The sequence below is a fragment of the Ochotona princeps genome, chromosome 2, assembly GCF_030435755.1.
Source record: "Ochotona princeps isolate mOchPri1 chromosome 2, mOchPri1.hap1, whole genome shotgun sequence".
Classification (NCBI taxonomy): domain Eukaryota; kingdom Metazoa; phylum Chordata; class Mammalia; order Lagomorpha; family Ochotonidae; genus Ochotona; species Ochotona princeps.
The window spans coordinates 132,401,485-132,424,889 of record NC_080833.1 but is presented as its reverse complement, the minus strand read 5'-3'; the positions used below and the strand labels follow the sequence as shown (position 1 = coordinate 132,424,889).

The following is a 23,405-nucleotide window of genomic DNA, read 5'->3' as shown; positions in this document are numbered from 1 at the left end:
TTTTTGCGGCTGTTCCTTCACGCTGTGTAGATCTTCTTGCTTTAGTGAACTCCAGTGACCTTCTTGCTCTTCTCCCTACAGTTTCGCGCCTCCTGGCCTGTTTCTCTGCTGGATCGGCTCCCCTCCTTCCCTACTCTACCCTACACCAGCTCTCTGCAGTCGGCCATCTTTTTTCGGTCTCCCCTTAAAACAATCTAACTGAAATATGAGCGTTCAGGCTCAACATAATGCCAAGCAGAGTCATAGCTCCAAGTGTCACACCACACCCAAACACAACACTAAAGCTTCCCTTCATCCTGAACCAGCCGGGTTCCTGAAACAAATCTTCCCTGAGGCCAGCCCTTTCTGTAACTCTAAGCCAAGCCCTAGACTTTACCTGATCATACCCCTAGACCAAATGATGACCCGATTTCTTCTACTAGTACTAAGTGCATCCCTAGCTCAAACACAAATCAAACTCCTAAAGCTAACCAAAACTCCTTTTGTCTTTAATTCTATTTTTGACAATCTTGATATAGTTCATTAGGGTAAAAAGGTCCAAGGGCTACAGGACAGTGGGTAAGGCTATTATTCCCATTTCTCTTCTTTGACTGTATGTGGGGGTAAATGGGGAGGGAGATAAAGGGAGAAGCCCCACTCAGTCTCCCCTTGGCAATCATTTAACCCTGCTCTTTCTCAGATACTTAAAATTTATAATTTATAGGCTTGTGGATGTCCCAGTGCCGTGGCCTAAGAGATTAAGTCCTCACTGTGGGCACACCGGTACCCTATATGTTCACCAGTTCTAATCCTAGCAGCTCCACTTCCCATCCCTCTCCCTGCTTGTAGCCTGGGAAATCATTCAAGGACTGAGCAAAACCTTAGGACCCTGCATCTGTTTGGGAGTCCTGGAGGAAGTTCCTAGCTCCTGACTTCTGATTGGCGCAGCACTGGCTATTGCAGTCACTTAGGGAATGACTCATTGAACGTAAGATCTTCGTCTCTGCCTCTCCTCATCTCTATATATGTGACTTTGGCATGAAAAAAAATCTTAAAAAAAAAAAGAAAAGACTAGTGAAAAAATTCAAAGTCACCTAGTATATGCAGTAAATAGTAAGGACGTTAAAATGAAGCAGACCTGGAATTGATTAGGTAGGCTAATGGACTTCTTCCTCGCTGAAACTTACACAGCTGGAATGTGTTTGTAATCCAACAAATAAATCCACTTGGGATGCCCACATCTGATATTGAAGTGCCTCCTCATGTTGCAGGCTTCTGCATTTCCCACCCTGTTTCCTGCTAATGTGCATCTTTGGAGAGTGTAAATGATGACTCCTGTACATTTATCCCTGTCAGCCCTGTGATGGACCCAAATGGAGTTCTGAGCTTCTGGCTTTGACTTGGCTGTTACAGGCATTTGGAGAGTGAACCAATGGGTGGAAGAATCCTCTCTTTCTGTCCTGAAATATAATGAAAGTAAGTCAATCTTTTTAATTTTTAAAAAATAAATGCTCCAAGTGTAAGACTTCAAAAATATTTTTGTGAGACTCCAATGTTAGTGAAAGGAGTTTTATTTAACTTCTAGTTGAGAGCCACATCCTTCCATGGACAAGAAGCACATTGAACAAAATAAGTGTGGAGTTTTTATAGAAAGTATCTGTGGAAAAATCAAAATCTACATGACATTGGGCAAAGACATGATTAGGGGCTTTTGGTGACACAAAGCAGAAAGCAGATACTGGAAATTTGCAATGCATAGGCGTGAAATCCTGATCCTACTTCAATGTGGACATTAGTAAAACAGCATGCCTTAAAGGTAGCTGTCTTTCCCATAAATCCTAAAACTCCAAGATCCTTTATATTTCCTAGCTGCTTCCTGGTGTTTCAGGAAGCAGGACCTTTTTCTCATAACAGGGTGCAGGTGTCTCTTTGGAGATTCCAGATTTCTAGGAGTCCCGTCACCTTTACAATTAACACTTTCATCCAAGAAATAGAAGTCTCTATGTTCTCATTCCATATTGGGTTTGGTAGTTTTATTTTTTTTATATTGTTGAAAATCTTCACATAGTTAATTACGATATAAAGGTTCAGGGGCTTAGGGAAGTGGGTAAGACTTTTATGTCCATATTGTTTCCTTCATGTATCTGAGGCAAAGGGGGATATTGAGGGAGAAGCCCCACCCAGTTTCCCACACGCCCAAAGTCCCGGATGTGGGGCCTGCTCTGAGATACTTGCTCTCAAGTGGTTTCAGTAGTTCTCCAGTTATGGATCACTGCCAATCTCGCCACTCCCAGCTCGATGAGGTCTTTAAAGAATCCACTGATTGTCATCCGGTGCTTATTAGAACATACAAGAATCTGATCTGGGAATACCTCAGAGTTTCTTTGGAGATCTCCCCAATCAAACTGCTGGACTCAGAACTCTAGCCAAGAAAAGACTGAGGACAGAACAAATCAACCACCTCAGCTATATGTTGGGCAGCGAAATACTGGGCAAATGAAGACTCTATTTTGGACTGTGACAATCAGTGGTAGTTTTATTTTCAGAAGTATTTAGCTATTGTAGTCAGACACAGATTGAGGACATAATAAGCTAGTTTTCATCTAAATATATTCTAATATGATGCAATATATACACACACATATGCATGCGTATGCACATATTAAGAATCTCTTTCTTTCTCTCTTTTTTTTTTTTTGTTGTTGTTTTGCTTTGGTTTTTTGTCTGAGGCACGGCCGCTTTCCTTCGGCCTGGGTTGGCCCAGAATTTAGTTTAGCTACCGCACTTCAGGGTCCTAGCGCCCTTCCGGTACCGTAGTGTTCCTTATGTGTTAATGTGTGTTACTTAGCCGTCCCTGTCTTTGCCTGGGTCCCACCAAAGTTATTAATATCGCCACCAGTGCTAGAGGTTTCAGCACTCCTGCAGTTTCCAGCCACCACTGGCGGGGCCTTGTGCAACGATCTCCCAAAATTGGCTGTTCAAAACTCCCGCCGGCCTTTCCCCCGTGCTGGGTTCCCAACTCACCTGTTTTCGAGCTGTGGTGCCACTGAGCTGGCCGCTGAGTGCTGCTTTGGTTTATTTGTTGTTATTTTTGGTTGATTCTCTAAATTGCATGGATCTTGTTGATTCTGCAGTGTCCTGTGGGATTCGCACACCTGTGTATACTATTTTTAACTAGACTTGCTCCTTCTTCTGGCACTTTTTGCCCCTCTCTCTCTCCCTTCCCCTTTACATCAACCCTCCGTGGTCGGCCATTTTTCTTGGTTCCTCTTTCTCTCTTTTTTAAAGATTTATTTTTACTACAAAGCCAGATATACAGAGAGGAGAAAAGACAGAGGGGAAGATCTTCTATCTGATGATTTACTCCCCAAGTGAGCTGCAACGGGCCGCTACGCTGATCCGAAGTCAGGAACCAGGAACCTCTTCCAGGTCTCCCATGTGGGTGCAGGGTCCCAATGCATTGGGCCGTCCTTGACTGCTTTCCCAGGCCACAAGCAGGGAGCTGGATGGGAAGTGGAGCTGCTGGGATTAGAACCGGCGCTCCTATGGGATCCTGGTGCCTTAAAGGCGAGGACTTTAGCCGCTAGGCCATGCTGCTGGGCCAAATTCTTTGAACTCTTGTATGTGCTTCTCATTGTTGATCAGAAGCTTTAAAATGATTTTTCTCAGTTCTGTGTCTCCCTTATTTTCTCGATGTCTTCCTCAGTTAACTCGGAGGTTGGCATAGGGTTTTGCTCCTTTGCAGGGAGTTCAGTAATATTTATTGTGCCTTTGTCTCTTCTTTTGCTTTTGGACACTGTACTTCTAGTTATCAGATTCTTCTGCTTGGGACAGGTTTCTAAGCTGTGTCACCCACAAGTCTACAGTTCGATTTTACTTGTGTCTGTTGGAACACAGCTCTTTGCTTATAGCCAATTGTGCCACTCCCTCCAGCTGGTTCCAGGTCTGGGTTCCTATGTTAAATTTCCACCATGGTCTCTGTAGCCCCAACTCCTGGCTCCCCACTCTCCACCACCTGTGATATTGTGCTGAGGCTGCACCGTTATCTGTACAATCTACTGCCACTTTCAGTTGGAGCAGGTCCCAGGATTAGGGAGACACAAGGTATCCTATATAGCTAGGTTGTTGTTGCTGGTGATCTTGCCAGACCTGTTGGATATTAGGTCTGGGTGCCACATGGACTTATTTGGACCCGTATGATGCCATAGACGGTGTTATTTTCCTGTGGGACCTGGGCAGTCTACTGAACTCGATGTGTTCTCGTGAGTTCAGCACATGCGCAGTTCATTGTTGTCCTTGCAGTCCTAAAGCTTTTGTCACAGTGTGCAAAATGGTGCCTGACATGCCCCTACTAGAGTTCTTGATCTGCTGGCCGTCAAGTCTGAGGGCTACCCAGACGTGTTTTAGGTGGAACCTGTGGAATGCTGCGTTGCTGCAATTATCTGAGTCAAAAAAGAGTTCACTCCCAGCTCAGTTTATGCTCAGTCCTTCCCCTTTGCCTCCTTAGGCAAAATGGTGCCCAGTTCAGCTCTAGGAGGCTGACTGGGCTGCGAAATCCACCCTGTTCTTGCACTGCCCATCTGGGATCTGCTGCTCTGTCTCTGCTTCTGCTCAAATCAAACAGACCAGCAGGACAGACAGTTCTTAGTATGGGCTCACCTCCCAAGCTCCCAGTCAAAGTCCCTTCCCACCTGGTTGCTGGTGGAGTTCCAGCTGCTGGTGGAGTTCAGATCACAGTATACTGAATGCAGCTGGAGTATCAGTCACTGCAACACCACACCGTTGTGTCTGCTGCTTTCCTGTGTCTCACAGTCTCTAGGTACCCCCCTGCTGCTGTTCTGTCCTCTCCTATTTCCTGGAATGTGTCCTCTCTGCTTCATCCTGATGAAGTGTTTCTCCGTCCGTTTAAACGTGTCCTTACCCTATTCTGCCATCTTGATTCTCTCCCTAACCCAGCTTTCTGCGAGGGGCCTGGGAAAGCAGCAGAGGATGGCTCAAGGACTTGGCCCCTGTTGCCCACATGGAAAATCCAGAAGCTCCTGGCTTGAGCCTGGTCCAACTGCAGCCATTGCTGGCATTTGTGGAGTGAACTGGACGGTGGAAGATCTCTCCATCGCTGCCTCTCAGTAATGTCCTCCTGACTGGCTCACCCACCACTGTAGTTGGTGACCTCCCCAGGCTGGGCCCTGGGCCGGCCAGGACTGCCATCTTCATGGAACATCCGGGCTGACTGGCACAGCCTGTTCACCTTTCACTTGTTACCTCTTTGCATCTTCACGTCCCTTTAATTTTAACATTTTTTAATTTTTTTATTGGAAAGTTAGCTTTAAAGAGAGGAGGAGTTCCATCCGATGATTCACTCCCGAAGTGGCCACAATGGCCAGAGCTGAGCCAATCTGGAGCCAGGAGCTAGGCGTTTCTCCCGGGTCTCCCGTGCAGGTGCAGGGTCCCAAGGCTTTGGGCCATCCTCGTCTGCTTTCCCAGGCCACAGGCAGGGAGCTGGATGGGAAGCAGGTCGGCTGGGGCATGAACCAGTGCCCATATGGGATCCCAGTGTGTGCAAGGTGAGGACTTCAGCCGCTAGGCTACCGTGCCGGGCCCTCACATCTCTCTTCATTATTTCTTTGCATCTATTTGGAAGGTGGACTGACAGAGGGAGGAGAATACCTTCTGTGTTCAGATTCACTCCCACATGCCAGAGCTGACCCAAGACAGGGAGCTCTTCCATCTGCTGGTTAAACCCCACAAATGGCTGCAGCTGCTACAGCTGAGCTGCTCCTAAGCCAAGCCAGGCGTTTCTTCCAGGTCTCCCACGTGTGTGCAGGGGCCAAGCACTTGGGCCATTCTCCACCACCTTCCCAGGCCAGCAGCAAGGAGATGGGTCTGCAGTGGGGCAGCCAGGACTCCCACCAGTGTCCATATGGGATGCCCGTGTGTAGGCAGAGGGTTAGCTTGTTGCACTACTGACCCCTGCACCTTCCTTTTGACAAGTGTGCTTTTGTAGGTAGCACATTGTTACATCTTGCCTTTTTTCCCCCTAAGTCAGTCTGGCAGTTCTGCTTGTTACTTCGGCTTTTTCGGACATTCACTTGCACTTTGCTGATGGATTGGTTGGGCTCCAGTGTGCTGCTTCCGGTTTGTCCCTGTGGGGTTGTCAGTGGGAACCTGGCTGTGGGATGTGGTGGCTGTGGGGTTGCTGGTGTGCTGCTGCAGTGTGTCCCAGCTCAGCAGGAGCTGCTTTCCTGGGTCCCTCTTGTTGCCCTTGATTTCCACGTGCAGAGTGCATAGAGCAGTCCACGGTTCTGTTTTAATTTTTTTTTTTTAATACAAAGTCAGATATACAGAGAGGAGAGACAGAGAGGAAGATCATCCATCCGATGATTCACTCCCCAAGTGATCACAACAGCCAGTGCTGCGCCGATCCAAAGCCAAGAACCTGGAACCTCCTCCGGACCTCCCACGTGGGTGCAGGTTCCCAAAGCTTTGGGCCATCCTCAACTGCTTTCCCAGGTCATAAGCAGGGAGCGGATGGGAAGTGGAGCTGCCGGGATTAGAACCTGTGCCCATATGTGATCCTGGTGCCTTCAAGGCAAGGACTTTAGCCACTAAGCCACGCCGCCACGGTTCTGTTTTAAATGACCTTTTACTGGAGTAGATTCCTGTTGTTGGCCGGAATCCCAAACGTGTGCTGGTTCAAGTCCCAGCTGTTCCACATTTGATCCAGCTCCCTGCTTATTGTCTGGGAGAGCAGCAGAACACGGCCCAGCTCTGGCCATTGTGGCCATTCAGGGAGAGAATCAACAGGTGATTCTCTATATCTATCTCTGTATCTAGTTGTGTGTCTTCCCTGTGACTCTGCCTTTCCACTTTTATTTGAAAAAATCTAGAAAAATGAGGTGACAGGGGCAGTCCAGCAGCTGGTGGGCTGGCCGTGTGCACTGTGGCCCCTGGCCGTGAAGAGCACAATGGTGGAGGTCAAGGAGTCTGGTGGGGGATCATGGTGGGTGTTTGTCGCCATTGGGTCCTGTGGGCTGGGCTGGGCTGGCTGTCGTGTGTGGCACAGGACAGAGCCCCGAGGCAGAGCGGGCACCAGGGTACTCTGCGCACATGTCCCACTTGGCGTCTCACTGCTGTTGCAGGGGCCCATGTTGGTCAAGCATGTGGCTGTGGGCTTCACACAGGAGGAGTGGCAGCAGCTGGAGCCAGTGCAGAGGAGGGCTTACTGGGAGGTGATGCTGGAGAACTACAGCCACCTGGTCCCCATGGGTGAGGAGTGCCCTCCTGAGTGCCCTCTGGGTGGCGCCGTCAGGCCACTTCATGCCCACTGGGTGGTGCATAGGGTACAGATAAGTGCTGGGCAACCTGGCAGCCCCGCCCTGATCTGAGGGCCCTGCTTCTCACAAACAGGCGATGACGTCTCCAAGCCACGCATGATCGTGAAGTTGGAGCTGGGAGAGGAGCCATAGCTGGTGGACAGCGAGCTTCCCTGTCTGAGTCCTCTAGGCGAGCGACAAGAGTGTTTACTGTCCCAGCAGAGGTGACAGCTGGACCCATGTGCACATGGTCCCAAGGTCCCTGCCCTCTGCTGGCACTGGCTCCGGCTCCAGCTCAAGATGTGGTCCACCTTGCCAGGGAGTTTGCTCTCACAGCCCTGAGGCCCCTCTTGGTCCTCCACCTGGTACTGGCAATGACCTTTGTTTGCAGACACCCCAAAGTCTTACAGGAAGATCACCATGAGACTTTTGTGTCCCCCCTCCTGTCTTGCATTTATTCCCTGCTTGTTGGCAGCTCTGCCCTCTCTCCTGTTCCCCACTGACTCCACTTCCCCATTCAGTGCTCATTCATGGCCTGTGCTGGCCAGGATGAACCCCTGCCCCTGGCCAACAGATGACCTGTAGCACTGACGGCCACGTGGACCCAGCACCTGAACTGTCTCCTGGGTGACCGGCCTGGCAGCATGGCAGCGCCAGGGCCTGTGCTCCCCACAGTGCCCAAGGACTTGAGACACCAGTCTCCTCCTCCTCCTCAATTTGTTTGTTAAAGATTTGCTTTATTTGAAATAGGTGGATTTACAGAGAGAAGGCAAAACAGAGAGAGTTTCCATGTGCTAATTCACTGCCCATAAGCTGGAGCAGGGCATTCCAAAGCCAGAAGCCAGGGCTGACTCTGAGTCTCCCAGTGGGTGGCAGAGTTCCAAGCACCTGGGCCATCCTCTACTGCTTTCCCAGGTGCATTAGCCTGGATCTGAGTCAGAAGTGGAATATCTGGGACTCGAACCAGTATCCATATGGGAAGCTTCGGAGGCTTAGCTTGCTGTGCCGTGGTGTATTTTTGGTTTCTGACTTTTGTTGCTGTGAAAGGTCACTGACCACACATTCTCACCATCTGCATAGTCCCACTGTCCATGTGTTCTCATGGTGCACGCACCTTCACTGTCCACACGTTACCACTGTCCATGCATCTCGTGCTGAGAGATGGGCTTTCTTCCTCAGCTGCCTGTCCAACGACATGGAAGAGGATGACGAAGCCCCCAAGCAGCCATCTTCTTCCTCTGTGGCAAGAACTACACTGAGCCACCAGAATGCTGGAAGGGTAAGCACTGGAACATCCCACGTGGTGGTCACCACTGACTCCTTAGTTCCCATAGGGATGTGGGCTGGGCAAGGACGCACCTTGAGCCGTGAGCTGAGTGGTGAGGGTCCGGGATTGGGCATGGGCGCTCCTGCTGGCGAGTGGCCCCACCCCAGCCCAGAGTCAGGGACCCCCACTGACAGGCCCAGGATGGCTGAGGACCAGAGTTCAGACACAACTGGCTTCGAGTCAGGTCTGACTTGGTCTCTCCTGCTTCCAGGTCGGTGAGACCAGGGGACATGTTCTTCAGCAGCAGCAACAGCCAAGACACCAAGGGCCACTGCGAGACAGGGGAGAGACCTGCTGGGCAGCAGTCTAGAACAACTCAGGCACTTCTAGATCAGCGTCCCCACCATGAACTTCTGGGAGCTGTGGGCACTCTCGGGGCTGTGTGGTGGGACAGGCATTCAATCCAGTTTCATCTGGTCCGAGACTCCAACAAATTGGCACAGTTGATCTCCTCCCCTGAGACAGCAGCTGCAGCCCTACCCAGTTATTTATTTAATTAGTTTGTCTTCATCTTTCTGGTCCCCACGGTCAAAAACCATTGGAAAGAGGAAGTATTTGGACTCATAATTTGCATGAATTGCACTCCAATTTCAGCCATGTTTCTAATGGAGTACATATTCCATATGGAGTTCTTATATAATGTTTACATTTATGATCTATTTTTGTGAAGAAAATATTTTTAAAATCTATTTTTAGAAGTAATTTGTGACATTTATTGCAATAGTTCAGAAACAGAAACTGTTGTGGAAACGTTGCTTGTAGAGTTTTGTTGACATTTTGACTCATATATATATACATATAATTTTGTTCCATTTAAGAATTTTTTTACCGCTTATTCTTATATAACATACTACATATCAAATCCTGAAAATTCCTGAATGAGTGTTTGTGGAGATAATGGGTGTTTGTTAGTGACTTTTGCCAAGATTCCCTTGTCAGTTTTATCTGGCCTTGACACCTGGAACTTGCATGAGGACTGTGGTCTGTCTGTGAAGGGAGAATGTGAACTATACCTCTTGGGGACATGTAATAAAACAGTCTTCTTTCCTCCACCATGCATGCTGGCTTTTCTGTTCCATCTGGCGTGCTGTCACGTGGTCTTGGTGCACCATGGGGTGGTGGTCCCTTGACTCCCTTGCTGGCCCTGAGCACAAATGGTGACTGAGGCTTCACCTGAAAGGGCCTTGGAGCGGGAGGCGTTGCCTGCACTGGAGTGCAGAAATACCAAGGGTGCAAACCTGGCAGGTGCCTGTGGGTTAGATGATAGGGACAAGGAAAGTCACCTCCTCCTTTGGTCCCCAAAGCTCCACAGCCACCATGTCTGGACCTGTTTAGAGCCAGAAGCCAGTCTTTCTGTTTGGGACGTGAGCGGCTGGGGTCCCGCCACTTCTTCCTTCCTCGGCCACCTTTCCAGGAACTCTAGCAGGCATCTGGATGGGAATACTCCCCACCAAGGCCAGCACTTGCAGCATGAGCATCCTTAACGGTCAAGTCAGGGACAGCCATTTTAGTGGCTGCTTCTGGCGTGGCGCGTTGCCTTTTGGGAAATGTAGTCCTGGGACTTGCCCTGGGCCCTAAGGTGGACCCTGGGAGGCAGCTTCCGGTGCTCCATGGCGCATGTGCAGGCCCCCAAAGCGTTGCACGTGTGCATGCGTGCATGGCACAGCCACACTGCCCAGGCTTCCTGTGCTGTCCCTGTGGTGTTGCAGGCTCCATGTCCCGGGCTTTGCTTGCTTGGATGAATCCCGAGAGCTTCTGCGGGACTGAGTGGCTAATTCGCCGGCTGCCTGGCCCCCACCGGCCGAAGTCCGAGAGGGAACCAGGAGCGCACGGCGCGGGATGATAGTGGACGGTGAGTCCCCTGCGGGTGGACAGGGCCATGGGAGCACCGCCTGCCCCAGCTGAGCCCCGGAGGTGCAGACGCGGCCTCTAAGAGAGGCCCGGAGCTCGTTGTGGGGTCGTGGTGGTCCCTGTCCAGAGCCTCCTGAAGTGCAGGTGATGGGCACTGCCAGGAGCCCCTTTTCGCGGTAGGTGGTGCCAGGAGCCCCCTGTGGTGGGTACTGGCCCGAAGCACCCTGCGGGGTAGGTATTGGGCACCTGCTGTGAGTGGACGGCAGGGTGGGGGTCGCTTCTGGACCAGCTGCCCCTGCAAGGACGTTCCCACTGCTCCCTTGTTGCCTTGCTTTGCCTTTTCCCTCTCTCGCCCCAATGGAGGCTACAAACCACCAACCCTTGAATTTTTTAATGTGTTTTCCAAATCTGAACTTCCTGCTTTTTTTGGGGGGGGAGAGCCGGGGAGGAGGGGAGAGTGAGAATTCTGTTTCCAGGTAGCTTCTTCTAGGTAGCATAAGAACCTACTAGGACTTGCTTGATTCCTCTCAGGCCAGGAACCCAGGCTAGAAGCCATGGTTCACCCTGGACGGGGCTGGTGCTAGGAGGTATCTGTAGGCACCTCTCCTCACTGTCCAGTGTGAAATGCCATCTTTGGGGGAAGGGAGTGGGAGAATTCTGGTGGGTTAGGGGCGATGGCATGGGCCTAAGGGGAGTCCAGGCAGGTGCCAGCAGGCGAAGCATGGAGATCAGGCCCCCAATTCCCCACAACCAGGAGCAGCTCACTTCAACCCCTCTCGGTTAAGGTGCCTGTTGATACCTGTCTGCTGCAGGGGTTCAAGCTGAGAGGAAGCCCGGAGACAAGCGGGGGCAACCGGGGCCACTGGGGCAAGCACACGCAGGGCGAGCGGGTGTCGAGATTGTCCCTCGGCGCCTGCCGTAACACAGCCTAAGGAGGGAGGCAGTTCCGGAAGAGCTCCGGGCGGGCAAGGCCACAAAAGAAGGCGACCTGGAGGAGGAGGCGTTTGCCCCAGGACAGCTCTGGGGCGATGACTGGTCAGGGTCGGTGACGCCTTCCTGGGCCCGGCCTGGCACCGGACTCGCGGGCCCCGGCGCGCACTGAGGCGGGGCACTGGTGAGCACAGCGCCCCTTGCGGCCCGGCGGCGCCGCCTCAGGTTAGCTTCAGCTGGGCGGCCGGGGGACCCAGGGCGCTGGGGCGCCGGGCTCTGGCCTTTTCCTCCCGGGCCCGTGGGCAGCCGGACGTGGGCCCTCGGCCTCCGGGGCCCTGGGAGCCGCTTCTCGAAGGGCGCATGGGTTTGTCAGGATCCTCGCGGGAAGCGGAGCGTGCCTGACGGGGGTCCCCGGGAAATGGAGGACTTCCGTGAAGGAGGGTTTGCGAGCCCTCACCAAGGATTTTTTTTTTTTTAAGGCTGGACGAAAGGGATTTTTCTTAGGTCCTGGGTTTTCTTGGATCCCGTTTCCTTGGGGTCCCGCCCTGGATCTTGGGCCCCCTCCAGCTGGGGGGTGTGGGCCTGGGGTGTTGGGGTTCAGTCATTCCTGCCTCAGCAGGGCTGGCCGAGTCCTTGGGTGCATTGGCCTTAATGCCAGTTCCTTCGGTGCCTGACGGGATCCTCTATGTGATTCGCCAAAAAGTGAGCCTCCTCCGCCCCACCTCGCACCCCGCGAGCATGCCTAGGGCGGCCTGAAGGAGCTGGCAGGTGTCCGCGTGTCCCTCTTGCCTTGTGTGTCCGGTCAGCTGTGAAGGTGTGGACCCCGTAGTGCGAGATCTGTGGTGATGGCGGATTGTATTGAAGATGGAGTACCAAGCCTGTTTAATGCAGAGTGAATTGTATAAGGAAAATGGCTTGCAGGAGGGATACACTTTATGTGCACAGCTTTTTTTTTTTTTTTTTAAGAAATGTATTTATTTGAAAGTCTAAGAGAGAGAGATTGAGATCTTCCATCTGCTGGTTCACACCTGTCTCACCTCCAGATGACTGCAAGAGCCAGCACTGGGCCAGGCTGAAGGCGGAAGCTTCATCCCTGTCTCCTGTGGGTTAACGGCCCAGCCCTTGAGGGCACCTGCACTGGAGCCGGATGGGAAGTGGAGCAGCGCGGACACCCATCTAGGGTGCCCGCATCTTGGGTGGCAGCTTTCGCCCTGCCCACCAGCTTACAGGGCAGAAACCAGATCCCCAACTGTGTGTGAGCTTGCTGCGGAAGCCCTCCGGGTGGTGGCTGAGATGCCTTTGGAAACCTTGGCTCATTTCAAGGGGTGTTTTCTGAGAACGCAGTTCTGTGCAAGCTGTAAATAGCCTGTTTCCCAAGTGATGGTTGCCAGTTTACCTTTGGCACCTGGTAATTTTTCTTTTAAAATAAAAGATTTATCTGTTCTGGGGCTGGTGCCATGGTTCAACAGGCTAATCTTCCACCTTCAAGTGCCAGCATCTCATATGGATGCCAGTTCATGCTCTGGCTGCCCCACTTCCCATCCAGCTCTGTGTATGACGTGAGGAAGCAGTGGAGGACAGCCCAAGTACCTGGGACCCCACAGTCATGTGGGAGACCTGTAGGAAGCCCCTGGCTCCTGGCTTTGGATCAGCTCAGCTCCAGTGGTTTGTGGCCATTTGGGGAGTAAACCAGTGGATGGAAGATCTTGCTTCCCTCCTTCTCTGTGTGAATCTGTCTTTCAAGCAAAAAGAAATCTTAAAGATTTACTTATTCATTTGAAAGGTATGGAAAGAGGGGAAGAGACAGGTCTTCCTTCTGTGGCTTGGGTCACTCCCCAGATGGCCACAGTGGCTAGGGCTGTGCCAGGCCCACGCCAGGGGTTAGAATTCTGGCCCGGTCTCCCGTGCCAGTGCACGGACCCAAACACTCACACCATTGTCCACTGTTTTCCCTGATCACCAGCCAGGAGCTGGGTCAGTAGTGCAACAGCCAGGACTCAGACCAGTACTCATAGGGAGTGCCCGTGTTGCCGGCGATAGCTTAACCCGCTGTCTACACCACCAGCCAACCCCGACACCTGGGAGTTTTAATGCACAGTGAAGTTTGAGAATCCCAGACCACCTGGGGCAGAGATTGCTGGAGTACAGTGGGGCCAACCCCCCACTTGCCTGTTTTCAAACAACCTCGTGAACTGGAAATGGTCTTGACAATTTTAATGGTTGGGCAAAAGTCAAAAGAAAAATTGTGCTATGGATGAGAATGACGAGAGGTTCATGAAGCGTCGCTGGGCAAAGCTTCATCGCAATCACCTTTGCCTGATCGCTAACTGGCTGCTTCTGCTTTGTAACTGATGAGAAAGCTGAGTGGTGTCAGACCCCTGGCCACAGAGACCAAAATGCTTACTTACCATCTGGCTTTCTACAAGCAAATGTGTGCCTACCCTGGCTTAGGGGTAGGAAGGGAAAACTAGGAAAGGACAGCGTTTGCTTTTCTAAGAGTCAAGCCAAGAAAGTAGTAGGTGAGGAGGGTTCACATGACCTGGGTGCTCGGAGAAGCAGATGGGATCGTGTTATATTCTGGGTTTATGGATAGAAACGTTTAGGGAGGATTTTCCCCGTGATTGTGAGTTGGCGCCCTTGATCAGTTGGTTAACCCTCTGCTCCTTTTTGTAGGCTGGGTGACTTTGAACTTGATGGACCCAAGACCTGTCTCGTGAGGTGTAAACCAGCCCCAAAGCAAGATGGCGTTTGTCGCAACACAAGGGGCCACCGTGGTTGACCAAACTACACTGATGAAGAAATACCTCCAGTTTGTGGCAGCTCTCACGGATGTGAACACACGTGAGTGGGTCCTCCCTGCCCGGAGCAGTGCTCTGCCGTGGCTCCTTCACCGCATTCAGCAGCCGTGGGGCTGGAGCTGCTTGCATGGGTGTGATCCTTGTTTGTCCTACTTCACGCAGAAGCAAAATGATGAGCAAAATAGGCTGGATCCCCAAAGAGGCGTGTGATCGCGTATGTGTGTGTGTGTCCGTCCGTGTCAGTGTGTTTACTGTGTGTCTGTGTGTGGATGTGTGACCGGGTGTAGGAAACTAGCTAAGTGTTTTCTGTTGGGCCGTGACAGCAAAACTGATAAGATCTGATTGCTTCTCCCAAGCCGCTTGAATCTAGTCACTTCATGAACATCCTTAATTGGTTTCCTTTGCCTGATGGTTTGGTTTGTCTTTTACAGCTGATGAAACAAAGTTAAAAATGATGCAAGAAGTTATCGAGAATTTTGAGGTATGAGCTTCGTACTTCATGTTTCTCATGTTGAAGCCAGCACATATTGCTGTGTGTTCCTGCAGCTGCCGTGTGAGTCTGTTTTTTACGTAACAACTCCAGAGTTACACATTTTTGCATTTTATTTCCTGTTGTATTCAAAATTGAAATTTGCAAGTTAGTACATAGGCTTATCTGTCCTCTCCACACTAGTGTTAGGGAATCCTGACTCTAGTGGTTGTCTTAACACCCTGCTGGCCAAGTGGTGGCCTTGCCAAGCACGCTCAGTGGGCGGGTTGTGGATCCTGCGTCAGGCCGAGTGCGGCTGCGCTACTCAGGCCTTGGGTGACCTTCCTCGGGCACAGTGCCTTCTTTTGGGGCCTCACATTGTGTGGTGTTCTGTTCTCTCCCAGGTCCCTCAAAACTGGGCTGGCTTCATTCTTTTCCTGCTTGCTCTTTTAGACTGGGTCATCCTCTGGATCAGTAGGCAGTCACACCAGCTGCTGTTTGTTGTTGTTAAGATTTATTTATGTGAAAAAGAGACTTACATGGAAAAAGCAGAGACAGAGGACATCTTCCATCTGCTGCTTCACTCCCTAAAAGGCTGCACCAGCTCGAGCTGTGTCAGACCAAAACCAAGGGTGTCTTAGTTGTCTCTCACATGGGTGCAGGACCCAAAGTATTCAGGGCGTCTTCTGTTGCTTTCCCAAATGCATCAGTAAAGAGCTGGATTGGGAGTGGATTGAACTGCTACTCTTATAGGATCCTGGTGCTGCAGGCTGTGACTTAGCACACTATCCCACAGCACTGGCCCCACTGGCTACTTCTCTGTTGTACTGGCTACTTATCTGCTGGGGTTTAATTTTGTTTTAAGATTTATTTATTTATTTATTTATATTGGAAAATCAGATATACAGAGAGGAGGAGAGACAGGAAGATCCTCCATCTGATGATTCACTCCCCAAGTGGCCGCAATAGCTGGAGCTGAGCTGATCCAGAGCCAGGAGCCTCTTCCAAGGTCTTCCACGTGGGTGCAGGGTTCTAAGGCTTTGGGCCATCCTCGCCTGCTTTCTCACGCCACAAGCAGGGAGCTGGCTGGGAGGCGGGGCCACCGGGAATAGAACTGAAGTTCATATGGGATACCAAAACACACAAGGCGAGGACTTAGCCACTAGGCTACTGTTCCAGCCCTTTTTTTCTCAGTTTATTTTCTATTGTTAGTGATCAAATTTCTATTTGGGCCTGGTGTGGTGGCTTGTTGGCCAAAGTCCTCGCCCTGAACACGCCCTTATGGGCACCGGTTGTAATCTCTGAAGCCCCACTTCCCAGCCAGCTCCCTGCTTGTCTGGGAAGGCAGTCGAGGATGGCCCAGAGCCTTGGGACCCTGCACCTGTGTGGGAGACCTGGAGGAGGCTCCTGGCTTCGGATCCAAGCAGCACCAGCTGTTGCGCTCACTTGGGGAGTTCATCATCAGATGGAAGATCTTCCTCTCTATCTCTCCTCATCTCTGTATATCTGACTTTGTAATAAAAATAAATAAATCTTTAAAAAAAAAACCAAATTTCTATTTGATTCCACATGGATTTTACTTCTCTGTAAATTCCTTGTCTGTTCATAATTCAGGTCCTGCCCTGTTGATGGTGTTCGTGTTGGTTTCAGCATTTGGGCTGTCCGTAGTTTTCTGTTGGCTGTAGGTCATGGTGCCTGTTTGCATGTCGGTTAAGTTTGGTTTATGCTGAGGACATTCTTAATGAAATGTGATAGGGACTCTATGTCCATAAATGCGTTTTAAGTTTCTTTTTTGTAAAGATTTATTTATTTTTATTGGAAAGACAGATGTACAGAGAGGAGGAGAGACAGAGAGGAAGATCTTCCGTCCGATGGTTCTCTCCCCAAGCGGCCGCAACAACTGGAGCTGAGCCAATCCGAAGCCAGGAGCCAGGAGCTCTTCCCGGTCTCCACATGGGTTCAGGGTTCCAAGGCTCTGGGCTGTCCTTGACTGTTCTATCAGATCACAAGCAGGGAGCTGGATGGGAAGCAGGGCTGCTGCGACATAAACCGGCATCCATATGGGATCCCAGTGCATGCAAGGCAAGGACTTGAAGCACCATGCTATTGCACCGGGCCCGCATTTTAAGATTTATGTGCTTATTTGAAAGGTAGAGTTAGACACAGTGGGTGATATATCTTTCATCCCCTGGTCCATTCCCCTAAAGGCCTCAGTCGCCAAGGCGGGCCAGGCCGAAGCTAGGATCTACTTCCAGGTCTCCCATGTAAGTAGCAAGGGTCTGATCATTTAGGCCAGTTTCTGCTGTTCTCCCAGGTGCCTAAGCAAGGGGCTGGATCAGAAGGGGAACAGCGAGGACACTAGCTGGCGCCCTTATGAGATGCTGGGATCGCAGGTGGCAGCTTAACTCCCTGCACTCCAGTACCAGCCACAGGACTCTCTGTTCTGTTCTGTTTAACAGTGTTGATAACAGCTGTTGTAGTAGGTCGTTCAGTGAGGTCCTTGAGCTTGGGTAGAGCTCGTTTTGGCTAGGAGAATCTCTGGAAAGCACAAGGTTTCCGGCGTCCCTGTAACTTGTTGGGGGAATTCAACTTCCATGCTCAGCAGATGCCCAACTGTGGCTTTGTGGGGGCTGGCGTCATGGTCCTCCTAGCTACATGGGAGTGGTGGCTGGTGTGAGGGTGTGAGGTAGGTCTTTGCCCTCTGCCTGGACTTGAACTCCATTATGGTAACCATGCTCCACTTGTAGTGTCTTGAGTGGTCTCTCCTTCCTGAAGTCAGACTCTGGCAAGTGTTACCCTGATGCCCTTCATGCAGTCCAGACCCCTGCCCCTCCAAGGGGCCTTACAGGGAAGCAGCCCGTTGCCCTCTGCCCTGCCCACTCTGTCTGCTTGGGCTACCTTGGTTGTGTGGTTTGTTGTCTCAGCTTGCAGCTTTGGCCCTACCTGGATGCAGCTTGCCCGTCAGGAAGTGCACCCAGGCAGAGAGCCTGGTGAGTGTGGGCTCCACAGTGGGTACGTCTTCCGTAGGAAGTCACTGTCTGGCTCGGTTCCTTGTTCCACAACTGAGAAAATGCATTCTCATATTCTGCACAGCTTTAAGGTTTATTGGGGTGCTGGTTAGTGTCCTAAAGAGATGAGAAAGTTGTATTATAATAAGGCCTTACCCAGAGAATAAGATTAGGTTCAACAGATAGAATGTTTCCTAGCCTCTGTATGGGCCTTTGAATTGTTGGGTAAATGCTAGTGAGATCGAGTCAGGTACTGATTTGATAAGCAGATAGAGGGAAGGACAGAGTTTTCCATCTCTAAGTTGCTTCCCTACATAACAGCAGTGGCCAGAGCTGGGCTGGGACTCCTGGGGGGGTCTCCCGTGGATGGCAGGGGCCGAGTACCTTGGTCATGCTCTGTTGTGACCCACAGTCTGTGTGGGGAGAACGTGTGTTGTAGTGTAGAGCTGGTGGGCATGCGGCTGCATCCTGGCCCTGCTCTCTGCACAGAGCCCCGGCGTGGCGTGCGTTTCCCTGCATGTCTGGGGCACCTCACTGCTCTCGGGTACTTTCCAGAGACTCCTCTTGGAAGATGATCTTCTGTGATGAGGCCACCTCAAATCTTTCATCTTCTGCTCTGCATTTGAGTGCCTTCCCTGGGCTGTTAAACTGGATTTCCGAAGCTGCAGTCATCCTGATGGAGCTGAAGCTATATCGGCACAGAATCTGGGGATCACTGTGGCCTTCACAGAATTGTTTCTACACTGTTTTGAGGTCATCCGTGAATTTGAAGTAAAAATAAGTACACAAACACTTAAAAGGTTTTCCTTTCCTCTCTGCTGTTAGAATGTGACATTGTCGCCTCAGTACTCTGCATTCCTGGAACATATCATCCCGCGGTTTCCTACCTTTCTTCAGGACGGAGAAGTCCAGTTTCTTCAGGAGAAGCCGGCCCAGGTAATGTGCTCAGCCAGAGGTACGAGAGTGTGTGATGCTGCTGGGGGGCTGCGGGCCTGGGGTCACTCACCTGGGTGCCACCGGAAAAATGAGCTGCCATTGGTTTTTGTCCAAAACCATGAGCTCCTCACTTAACTGGCATGGTTTTCTTTTGTCTCGGCTGTCTTTTTGACACTTTATGTTGTGTACATTTGCAGTTGAGCATGTGTATATGTACACTGCATATTGTAGACAAACTCACACATCTAACAAAAGAAAGAATAGTGGTTTAATGGCAGCCCTAGACCTCTTGCCCGGTGTTACTCATTTCAGTTGTTACACAATATGACCAGTTTCATTTTATCTGTTACACTCTCCCACATACTTTGTTTTAGTACTTTAAAAAAATATTTGTTTGTTTGAAAGAATGACAGAGGTAGGGACAGACAGTAAAAAGATGCCTCGTGTTTGCTGATTCATTGGCCAGATGGCTGCAGCAGCAAGGTCCGTGTCAGACCAAAGCCAGGAACTCCATCTAGGTCTCCCGTGGGTGGCCAGCACCCAAGTCCTTGGGCTGTTGGTGCCGACAGGAAGCTGGGTTGGCAGTGTGGAGTAGCTGATACTGAAGCCAAGCTCTCCGGTTTGCCAGCATCCCAAGCAGGTGCCGAGTGCACTGTGCCACAGTGCCTGCCCTTCCTCCGGTTCTGTTTTTGGGTATTACCTAAACATACATCTCTTAAAAGGAACTTTAACAGAGTTCCATAGTGCCAGTGAAGTAAGTTTAGTTCCTGTTTGATTTTTTTTTTCATCTTCACTCCCTATTTTTCCCACAGGAATCCTTCCGGAAATACTGTTTAAAGGGAAAATAAGCTTAGTTGATTGATACTTAGTTATACAGGGGGCTTTCGAAAGATTGTTGAAAAGAATCCAATGAAAAACTCAACATCAGCTTCATTGAGTCCCCGTCAACACCATTGGGTCCCCGTCCACACCATGCTTCCCCTGTCATTGCTGAAGACGGCACAGAACCACCCCAAGCTGGTGGAGCTGAAGAACGGGGAGACGTACAACGGGAACCTGGTGAGCTGTGATAATTGGATGAACATCAACCTGCGGAAGTCATCTGTACGTCCAGGGACGGGGACAAGTTCTGGCGGATGCCCGAGTGCTACATCCACGGCAGCACCATCAAGTACCTGCACATCCCGGATGAGATCATTGACATGGTCAAGGAGGAGGTGCTGGCCAAGGGCCGCGGGCATGGCGGCCTGTAGCAGCAGAAGCAGCAGAAGCAGCAATAGGGCCACGGCATGGGCGGCGCGGGCCGAGGTGTGTTTGGCGGCCGGGGGCCGAGGTGGCATCCCTGGCACAGGCCAAGAGCAGCCTGAGAAGAAGCCGGGCCGGCAGGTGGGCAAGCAGTGAGAACCCCCCTGGGCACCCCCAGAGACTGAGCGTTCCCCCAGCCCCCGTCCTCCTGGTGGCCCCCGGGACTGCTGGGAGGGGAAGGAGGGGCGCTGCGGAACCCACCCCGTCACCACCACTGGACGCCAGAAGCCTGTTGGGTGTTTACGGTTCTGTGAAGGCCTGGGTCCTCCAGGGCCAAGGCCAAAGCTGACACGGCTCCCTGCCCTCCGCCCTCCGCTGGCCTTGCTGCGCACACAGTGGGGGTCTGCACTTCGGGTGCGTGAGGCCCCTCACACGGCCAAGCCTGCACAGACAGCCTCGTTGTCTGTGTCAGGGTTGTTAAACCCATCCCCCAACCCCCTCCCTGTGATGACTGAGGCGGCGGCAGCATGAGCCCAGTTCCACCAGGCCTGGCCAGCGCCCACGCACTGCCCACCTCCTCCTCCTCCTGTTACGAGAATAAATCTGTAGCCCTCCCCCCCCAAAAAAAAGGGGGAAAAGGGGGCTTTGTCAGGATGTGCCGGAGCTGCCCTGGGAAACCTGGACAGCACATTCCTAAGAGGGCAGCGGGAGAGGGAGGGGGAGCAACTTCTGTGGCTGTCGGGCTCATTGTGCCTGGTGTGAGAGGCAGGCTACTGAGAGTGGAAAGCCCTGGTTTGGAGCAAGTGTTTGCCAGACGCTCGGCTTCTGGCTAGAAGGATGGAATGTGCTGGGTCTGACACGAGCTCAGAGGAACTTTCTGTGTTAAGACAAATGTGGAATGCTGCTCCCCCTCCTTCCACATGTTAGCTCTGGTTTATGGTCCATGGGATCTGTAGGAGGGATGGCAGCCTCCCCAACCACTAGAATATTCCAGAAGAGGCTGCCCCGGTGGAGTAGAGTGTTCATTAAAAGGGGCACTGCAAACCCTCCCCCAGGGAAGGTAGCTGGCACTGCTGTGAGCACCACACTGCAAAACGGCACACACCTGCCTCCTGGAAGCCACTGCTGACCGGCCCTCCGGGGTCTGACAGCACAGGCAAGCCACAGATCACAGCACTGACAAAAGGCAAGTTGAGGTGCAGCCCTGGTATAGGGGTGCTCTCCTTACAGCACCAGTTTCCTGGCTTCCATTTGGAGTCTAACAGGAGCCTGAAACCCCTAGTGCAGCAGTGTATTCAACGTCCTTGATTAGATAAGGCAGGAGACTGGGGTGGGCCTGAGCCCGCCCGGTTGGTAGGGGGTTTACGAGAAAGGGCAAGGAGTCAACTCTCCTTTTGCCCATTTAAGCTGCTGTGCCCAGGAACCCAGTGGGTTGGACATAAGGCACCGGGGTCCTCCTTTCCACCCCCCGGGTCTCAGGGAGGGAAGGAACGGGAACCCCCGCCATCTATTCCCCACTTGCAAACACACAGCCTTGCAATGCTCACACCAGCAAATGAGAGAGAGAGAGAAAGAGACCTGTCCCCCGCCCCCCAACACACATATACCCAGGGTCACTGGGTCTGCACCAGGGGAGGGAGCACCCTGGGGTAGGGGTGGGGTCTAAGGAGGAGGAGAGGATAGAGAGGGGCAGGCCAGATGGAGGGGCTGGAAAGTGGGGCCAGGCCCCCACCATACCCCTCTGTACCCCTCCGCCTCTGCTGGTGACACAAGGCCAGAAGCTGTAGCCATTAGCGGTCAGGCCTCTGGACACAAAAGACTTTCGCTTTGTGGTCTCCTGACGTGGTCACCACCAGGGAGGCATCTCTTCTAGACAGAGCCATGTGGCCCGTGGCCCCATCACTCACTTGCTGAGGGCAAAGTCCAGCATCTCAGCCGTGTGACCCCGGTAATTTGTGAGCAAGCGGCCAGTCCGGGCATCACAGAGGCGCACCACACCATCCAGGCTGCAGGTGTAGAACACGGCAGTACCTGCCTCCCACAGCAGCTGCACGATCCCGGACTGGTACTGACACTGGTGCCTGAGGGTCTGTGTAGACAGGTCATAGATGGCCAAGGTCCCGTCCAGGTAGCCGACAGCGGCCAGGGGCATCACACTGCAGAAGCCCAGCGACTCCACTGAGTTAGACTCGCTCTCCTCGCCTTCACCTGGGCTGGGCTGGGAGGCCACGGTCTCAGGTCTGAAGACACCCACAACCTTGCCAGTGGTGGCACTGACCAGCTTGGCCTGGCAGTCCACAGAGCCAGTCAGGATCAGGCTGCCATCCTGATTGGTGGCCACACAGGTCAGAGGACCCTGGTGACCCTCAGGCCCTTTTAGCACATGAATGGGGTTGCCCTGTTTCAGGTCCCAAATCCTGATGGTGCCATCTTCGTAGCCAACCACAGCTCTCTTCCCATCAGGGAGGACGTGGCCACAGGTGGCGGGGCAGGTGGGACCCTGGAACGTCTTACAGTCACCATTTGGGACCTTCCACATCCAGGTGTTTGCATCAGCCGTGCACGCTAAGAGGACAGGTGCCCGAGGGTGCCACTCCATTCACTCCAGGTCTCCCGCCTCAAAGGACCACACCTCTTCCTTGTTGTCCACCTGCCACACTTTCAAGAGGCCACTCATGTCCCCCGTGGCCACTAAGGTAGAGTCATGGCTGAATCCCGCACGAGTTACAGTCTTTATGGCCTGCACACTCAAAGAGCAGCTCGCCATCGCTGAGCCGCCACACAAAGGCCTTGTCGTCTTCACCGCCCGTCACTGCCAAGGTGTTAGTCTTGGGGTCCAGGCTTACACAAAATACTGAGGCTGAGTGCAAGGCAAAGGTGACCTCACTGTCGTCAGGGCCCTCCATGCTGCCGACCACCCCCTCCTGGGGTTCCAGAACCCAGCCCTCCTCGTTGCCCTCTTCTTCCTCTTCCTCCTCCTCAAAATCCACATCTTCCATCTCCTGGGCCAGATCATCCGGTGGACCAGGCTCCAGTTCTACCACCTCGATAATCTCTTCATCGCCATGAAAGCTCAGGGTCTCCAGCGGAGGGGTGTCAGCGGCGGCCCCGCTTTCCAATTCGGACAGTTTATTAACCTCCCTGGAGAGGGTCTGGTTATCTAGCCTTGTCTTTGCTGGGTTTTTTTACATTGTTATCTAAAGAAAAACAGGAGCTCTTTAGCTTTTTTTTTTTTTTTTTCTACCATTAGGAAACAAATCAGAAGGTGCCAAATGAGGCCTGTGCATTTGATGCCTGGTGATTGTCCATCAGAACTCTCTCTCCCCAAATTGGTGTTGAGGGAGGGTGGGCTGGAGCAGCCCTGACAGGAGAAGGGGGAAGCTGAGTATTCTCCTGCTAAAGCTTTGGCTTTTTCAAAACCTCCACTAATGAGCCCAGGCTGTACTCTGGCCCTGCAGGAGGTCCGCACAATGCCCTGGGGAGCCCAGAAAACTGGCTGTGACCTTGCTCCTTACTGGGCCACATCATTACTTCTTGTTTGTCTTGGAG

The 23,405-nt window shown here is 52.1% G+C and overlaps 1 protein-coding gene, 1 long non-coding RNA gene, 1 other non-coding gene and 1 pseudogene across 3 annotated transcripts; 3 read left to right on the top strand and 1 right to left on the bottom strand.

The window, feature by feature from the left end:
* Positions 1–12,144: 12,144 nt before the first annotated feature.
* On the top strand, positions 12,145–14,716 carry LOC131479537 (uncharacterized). The gene is made up of 3 exons (XR_009244947.1): positions 12,145–12,214; positions 14,074–14,241; positions 14,630–14,716. It is a non-coding gene; the product is annotated as an uncharacterized LOC131479537 (long non-coding RNA).
* Positions 14,357–14,547, top strand: LOC131479734 (small nucleolar RNA ZL1). The gene has a single exon (XR_009245083.1). It is a non-coding gene; the product is annotated as a small nucleolar RNA ZL1 (small nucleolar RNA).
* Positions 14,717–19,572: 4,856 nt separating the features above from the next.
* LOC131479536 (U6 snRNA-associated Sm-like protein LSm4) lies at positions 19,573–20,012 on the top strand (annotated as a pseudogene).
* Positions 20,013–21,331: 1,319 nt separating this feature from the next.
* Positions 21,332–23,381, bottom strand: LOC131478298 (angio-associated migratory cell protein-like). Its single transcript, XM_058656937.1, is given in 4 exon segments — positions 21,332–21,722; positions 21,764–22,585; positions 22,587–23,031; positions 23,372–23,381. Coding segments are annotated over 4 exon segments (1,353 nt in total). The 3' UTR covers positions 21,332–21,646.
* Between the last annotated feature and the right edge of the window lie 24 nt (positions 23,382–23,405).